The 7376-nt window shown below is 37.6% G+C and overlaps 1 protein-coding gene across 1 annotated transcript; it reads left to right on the top strand.

Moving 5' to 3' along the window:
* Window positions 1-169: 169 nt before the first annotated feature.
* Window positions 170-7367, top strand: LOC116965353 (E1A-binding protein p400-like). The gene is made up of 9 exons (XM_033008164.2): window positions 170-302; window positions 1749-1965; window positions 3305-3490; window positions 3719-3859; window positions 4327-4405; window positions 4882-5220; window positions 5486-5622; window positions 7136-7305; window positions 7352-7367. Exons 2-9 carry the CDS (start codon window positions 1765-1767, stop codon window positions 7365-7367), a joined length of 1269 nt encoding a protein of 422 aa, XP_032864055.2. The 5' UTR covers window positions 170-302; window positions 1749-1764.
* Window positions 7368-7376: the final 9 nt, after the last annotated feature.

The raw sequence follows: 7376 nt of genomic DNA on the forward strand, positions 1-7376 counted from the left end.
GTGCCGGTGCTGGGGAGCGGGGCATCAGGTGGTTTGAGAGGTGGGCGAGGGCGGGGGGCGGTGCGGGCTGTCTGAGGCGGCTGAGGGAGGGCCCTCCCCGGCTCCCTCTGCGCGCCCGGAGGCCGAGCCGCGGCTGCTGAGCTGGGCGCTGCAGACTTCTTTTCCTCTTTCCTGGAAGATGGAGGGCGTTAAGTCAGCTGCCCCCTTCCCACCTGGCGTACCGCAGCCCCTCCGTGGCGGGGTGCGGGGCCAGCCGGGAGCCGTCGCAGCCGGCTGGGAGGTCGCTGTCAGGGAAGCTGCAGGTAACGCGGCCCGCGCCGCTGGCACCGGTGGGTTTCTGGTGTATCTTGCAGCAGAGGGGGCTTGATGATGCGTTGCCTTTGTGCGTTCAGGTAACTTTGTCTCTGCACTAATGCTTCACAGCCTGGCCAGTAGTACTGCAGGCATTACCACGTTTTCAAGGCAGCATTTAAACCCCAGCTTGGTTTGCATTAATGGCATCCGTGGCTGTAATGGACTTACAGGATAAATCATTCTGTCCCTCGAACAGAAACGAGAGATCGTTTTGTGCACTTTATGAAATGAGAGCGCTGGGAGCTGCATGGGTGATGCCAGGCATCTCCCTGTTGTTACAGCTTCCACCATCTCCGGTGCGTGACCCGGGGTGAGAGCACCGGCCTCGCTCCATCTCCACGCTGACTGCGGCGCTGGGCCCACGAGTCCCTGTGCTGCAGAAAGCCTAAAGCGCCCACTGACCCTCTGTGTCGCCTTCAAAGTTCAAATGTACCCAGCCAAGACTCAGTGTGTGCTGCAGGAATCCTCTGTGTCTGACCGCTAGAAATAAAGTGACTGAATAAGTCTACTGGAATGATAAAGAATTCAAGTAGTTAAATTGAGTTAAGAGGTCAATGACCACTGAGATGAACTCTCCTTATAAAAGTTGGGCAGGAAGCAATTCTGTGACCATAAAAACCATTTAATAGCAAAATAAAGAGAATGTAAAAGTAAAATCAAAGGTAAATGTGGATAGAGCTTTGAAAGTGGAAGACCCATGCACGGTTTTATAGATAATGAGATACTTTATTAGGTTAACTTTATTTTAGTTCCGAAATAGCACTTCACATAGAGACACATAATTGGTTTTGATAACAGTTTAAAAAAAAATCACAACCCTTAAATTAACGCTGATACTTCTAGTACATATATTAATGATTTATGATAAAATATTTACGATCAAGTGTAAGTTTTAAGCTTTGTCATTAAAGATAATTGCTTTAATGAGATTTTCTGTAATTGTAACATTATATCTAATACCAATTATTATACAATTTAAAAACCCTCTGGAGAAAATCTTAGAAATCTTAGTGAGCACTGCACATCTCATTTTCCATGCATTGGGCTTAAATTTGTACCCTCTGTGCCTAATTTGTTGTTTTCGTTAATTGATGTTGCATGAAATTTTTCCTTTTTGGTCATTTGATACCCTGATAGAGATTGGTTGCCTAGCTATCACTTCTCTGTAGGGTGTTGTTAAAAAAGATCTTCCTGTTGTCAGGTTAAAGAGCAGGTAAGTACATTCTAGAATAGTGTGCTGATCGATTTGCATCTTCATAGCTTTTAGGTATGCAGTTGTATTGTGGTATGGTAGAAAGTTGATTTGATCAACTTTATAACAGTTTGTATTGCCACTTTCTTTGGTTCGTTTTTTATATTCCACTATTTTAATTTCTGAAATTGCAATTTTTAAGTTTCTCTTCAGGTGGAATGCCTCCTGTTCCTCAAGTGGCTCAACAGATTAGCCATGAGCAAAATCAACAGCAAAATGGACCACACTTGTCAAGTTTGCATAGTTCCTTACCTCCTCCACACGGCAGGAATTCAGCTTTTCTTCAGCAGGTGCAACCAGCAGGCCGTGATAAGAAGCATGTGATTTTGGTCCCAACTCCAGTTCCCATACAACAACAGGTATCAGATTTGCATATTATATTGTACGCGGCTTTGTATGGCTGTTTTTTTGTGCATTCTAATTGCTGTTGTCATCTATTCTGCACCATTAAATAATCTGTCTGAATGCTGGGGAGAGAGTATCCCCAAAAACAGAGCGGTAACATCTGTCTTATTAAGGAAGTCTAGACAAGATTAATTTTTGGCACTTTACCACTACTTTCCCTTGAAGTTTTACTTCTGTGAAGAACATAGATGTTCATTTATGTCATCTGCGATGTCTACCCAACTTTCATTTAAATATTATTGTGCTGGATTTTCATTTTCATTGAATCAAATTCATTTAATGCTTGAAAGTAAATTTCAGACGTGTGGAAGGTTGCAGTTAAGTAAATTACAAGGTGCAGCGAGAGGGAACAGCATGCTAACCTCTCACTGTGTCCTGGCAGTGCTGTCCTTTGTGTTTTGTATTGAGATTTTGTGGGTGACAGAATTTATTACTTCAACCTTGGGAGAAAGGAGCAAATAATTTCGGTAGTTTTTGCAAAATACTTTACTGAGCACTAATAATTTGCTTCAGATAGCTGTTGTATAGCTTAGCAGGGTATAAATCGTTCTTTACAATAAAACTTTGTGTTCATTTAAATTTAGAATGCTCTGTAGATAGCTGTATATCTCTTCTGGTTTTAATTAGTGGTGTAGACATGCCTTATGATTTTTCTTGAAGAAAGAAAAGGAATGAGTAGGAATCAGGCAGGTTCTCTGTGGAAGTAGAATTTGTTCTTGTAATGAAATCCTAGAAGGAGATTTAATTAAACTGAATCAATTATTTTAACTTTTTATGCAACATATTTAGAATAAGGAGAGAGGAATCACAATGAAAATTTGTGCTGCTTGTGCTTACTTGCCAGCCGTTGCAGGATGCTTAGATGTGTTAATAAACTAAAGATATTTTTATATGAACTTTTTAGAGAACACCATCCACCTGCCATCTGGCAGAGCATCTCAATTCCCCGAAAACTCTCACTGAATCAACCAGGCTCTTCTGATGAGATCTAGAGGTACTATATTTTAGGAGGAAAAAAATGAAGTTCTCAAGACTGAATACACTGCATCCCAAACTTCTCTACTGATTTTACATTATACCACTGCATCACAAAGTCCTTCAGAGACTTCACATAAATCTGCAGATGTGTTACTCATTATCTTTTAATTAAGAGAAACTATAGAAAGCATAGAATGTTTCCAAAGACTAAATAATCATTTACATTTTTTATTCATGTAGTATTTTTCACTGTGTCTCTGTCTTGTTTTAATGTTCTGCAGTAGGAAACTTAAGTTTAATTATGTTTACTTGAAGGAAAATGAAATTCTGCAGAGGATAACAGCACTGAGGAAAGAAGGTTTATGGTCTCTAAAACGTTTGCCCAAACTCCAAGAGACCCCACGGCACAAATCACACCATGATTATCTTTTGGAAGAAATGCAGTGGATGGCAACTGATTTTGTTCAAGAAAGGAGATGGAAGATGATAACTGCCAAGAGAGTAATATGAATTTTATATTTTCAACCAGAAAAGGGGGGAAGAATAGGCAGCATTTTCATGGTTAGGACATGATCACTGAGGATGTATGAGTTCTGGTTTGCCTCTCCACTGTGTTTGTAAAGTTTAGGCAGCAATCCTAAATGGATTATATTTTTTTTTTCTTTCTTTAGAAGTATGCTTTTTAGATAGAACAGAGTAAAAACTTTTTTTTTTTACGGTTTTATTCAGCTCATTTTAAGCGTGGCTTGTCATCACAATGATATGATACTTCATAAGGAAACATGCAAGAAAAGAGAGGAGAAGAAACTGAGGGCTGTTGCTGCTTTTACTGCTAGAGAAATTGAACATTTTTGGTCTACCATTAAACAGGTAAATGTAAAAAAAAAAGGAAAAAAATAATCTAAAGATTTGATGAATAAAAACCTATCAGACCATAACAGTGAGAACCTTACAACTGAACTTTGCTCAGTCCACGTGGTGAGTATTATCTGTTGGTAAAGATAGTTTCATGTTATGGTTGTATGAATAATTTCAGGCCTTTATACGTCACGGAGAGTGCTCCACTAATCCTAGTTTGAGAAGTTGGCTTGCTGTGGATGTTTAAATTTTGATGTGAGTTATTCTTGGGTAGCTCTCTCTTGTTATGTGCATGACTTCTATTCACGGTCAGTTTTGTACATACCATATTTTTCTTTGAGTGCTCTGCATTGTAGCCATGTCTGATGCCTGTGTTATTGTTAAATAAATGTTAAGTAATTCATAGCTGTATTTGAAGCTAACTGCATTCATGTTTGTCATTTCCTTCTGTTCTTTCCCCACCACTCTCTCCATTTTAGGTAGTACATTTGAAAATGCAAGTAGAGTTAGAAGAGAGGAGGAAGAAAGCATTAAACTCACAGAACACCTCAAAAAAAGGTAATAAGAACCTAAGACTTTTTTTTTTGCATGGCTTTTTTTTTTTTTTTTTCTTTTGTATACTGACAGTAGTAGTATAAGCTTACCAAAAGAAATGTTTACGAGCTACTATTTTGGTCTTAGTTTTGAGTCATAAATATCTCCTTTCTCTAGCTTGCTAACTTCCTGTAGCTTACTAAAGCTTTGCTAAATACACTGTAAAGACTTTTTGTTGCTGAGCTCATTTGTGTCAGGGTTTAGTCTTATGTCCCTTGGGGGCCATGCATGAGACTGAATTCACTAAAACTATCATGTGTGCACCTGTGTCCCACTGCAGTTTGCCCTTGTTTCTGTAGTCAAGTTCAACAAAGAGTATTCTTGTAGTGTAGAATCCTTACGTTCTTTAGACCCTGGATTAGCTGTGAATGACATCAAATCTGTTAATGAATTATTAGTCTCAGACATGACAGCATCATGATTTTTATTATTTTGTGCAGAAATAAGAGACTCTTTGAATACGGAAGATAGCCTTCAGAAGGAAGTGGTACTTCCAGATCTTCTCCCATCTACTGTGGAGAAATACATGGCAGATTTAGCTGATGTTGCTGCTGCTGCAGAAGCATTGTTACCCAAAGACAGTGCTCAAATCACAACAGTAGTAAAAAGTGGTACGCTCTCCTTACTACGTGGCGCTCTCAGAGATTATCAAAAGACTGGATTGGAGTGGTTGGCAAAGCTGTATAAGATGAATCTCAATGGCATTCTGGCTGATGAAGCTGGACTTGGAAAAACAGTGCAAGTTGTTGCTTTTTTTGCACACCTGGCATGTAATGAAGGTAGGAAATATTGTAGATTTTTTATTTTATAAATCTATATTTTTAACAATTCATTAGTGAATGTGTTTTCAGTAAGAGGAAAAAAAAAAAAAGAATTGCTTTTAATATCTGTAATTTAAAGAAATGTACCTGGAATAAATGTTATAAAAAAGGATACACAATTCCTTTCTTTGTTAGTTGTTTGTATATACACAGTTGCCTTTTCTTCTAAGTTCTGAAGTGATAAGCAGTCATTTTCAGTCATGCTGTACTTTTATCTCTATAGGTAACTGGGGTCCTATTCTTGTTGTTTCACAAAACTTTAGCGTGCTGAAGTGGGAGATTGAACTGAAACGCTGGTGTCCAGCTTTGAAAATTCTTCTGTATCTTGGGAACCCAGGAGAACTTTTTTTAAAAAGTCAGGTATTGTGGAACATTGTTTCATCTGCACACATACTGGGTAACATAAGCATTACACAGAAAGAAAATATCAGCCTGAGTCATGCTTATACCATTGTGGTTAAAAACTTCAGTATAGTGATATCACAACCTGGATCTTTTCTCTTTTGTTATGTAGCATACTGGAAGACTGAAGATATTTCCTCATTTCATGAATGCTAGTTCATAAGCAGAGTTTGATATTTACCAATAAAATGTTTTAATGACCAGCGATGTCTGGCTAGCCTTTTTGAGTTGTGTGTATGTACTTACTGGCATGATGTCCTTTGCACAGATATTTTTGCCTAGTACCTAATCTCTGTATGGGGAAACTCACATCTTTGATCCAGTGACTTGTACCTCATCTTAGTGTTTGCACAGGTTTATTAAGAAAAGACATTGTATTTAGCCTTTTTTTTTTTTTTTTTTTTTTTAATGAGGAATTGATGTGTAATCCAGAAGAAGCAACAGGAAGTTTGGTGTTTATTTTGTAGTTTAGAAGACACGTATGTGTTTTCAGGCTTCAAAATTTCATTAAACTTATTTGCAAAATATGCTGCTGCAGGTTTTTTTTTTTCCCTCTAATTTTCATATTTTCAACTTCCATAGTAACAAGGAATTTGTTAGGTTTCTCCATTAATGCTTTTACAACATACAACTTTTGTCCCTCCTTTTGTGTTGATGTGTCTTTTTCAGATAGTTTTCAATTTCTTTCCATGTTGGAGTCCTTCATATAATCTTAGATTTACTAGCAATTTTTCACTTCTCTCTTATGTTTGTAGAACTGGGCCATATAAATCATGTATTAACTTTTCTTGCCTTGTGACCCAGGCAGAGCAGAAGAAAATTAATGAAATTGTCATAGCTTTGAGCGTATTTATTCCTTTAGTTCTGTAACTTTTCCTTCCTTTCTTGTAATTTTAACTCTGTGTTTTGTGTTTCTAATTTTTTATTTGCCTTTGAAAGTAAATATTAGGATGTTAGTTCACACATTTGACAGCTTCTGTGATCAAGTCCATAAAAATTTTGATACTTTCAGGTAGAATTTACCTAAAGATTGACACACATGAATTTTAGAGATTAGAATTAATCCAGTAAGTATGAATGCTATTGATAACCTTTAGCAACAAGTATAAATATTCTGAAATGTTTGAACTCTTCAAGGAACAATTTAAAAATGTATAAGGAAAGATGGCTTTTCACTGCCAATTGTTTTTGGATGGCTAGGAAACTTGGTCTACTGTGTTTTGTAGGAAAAGCTTTTTCTTTAAAAAACCCTACATTTTCTGTTAAGGATGTTTTGTATAATGTTTCAAATATCACAACCAGAGAATTAAACTGAGCATTCTCTTCTCTTTGGGGATTTTGAAAGCTCTAAAGAACTGCACTGTGATAAAGTACAAGATAATCTATTTTAATCCCAGAGGAGGAAACACTTAATCTTTGCCCTGAAAGCCATCAGAAGAACCTTTAGGATTTTTGTGTTTTTATGTTGCAGGAATGGACTGGCCCCAACAACTTTAATGTATGCATTACCTCCTGCAAGCAATTCTTTAAAGACTATGAAGCATTCATGAAAGTACAATGGAGGTACCTAGTTTTAGATGAGAGGCAGAATGGTAATAATCTGACAGAGAAGCACTGGGATGCAATATTCAATCTGCAGAGGTCTGAAGCATTCATTCAAATTTTTCTTTTTGCTTTTGTCTATCAGTTACTGTCTGAAATAACTTCGGCAC

This window comes from Tyto alba, unplaced genomic scaffold (genome assembly GCF_018691265.1).
Source record: "Tyto alba isolate M040663 unplaced genomic scaffold, T.alba_DEE_v4.0 Super-Scaffold_44, whole genome shotgun sequence".
Classification (NCBI taxonomy): Eukaryota; Metazoa; Chordata; class Aves; order Strigiformes; family Tytonidae; genus Tyto; species Tyto alba.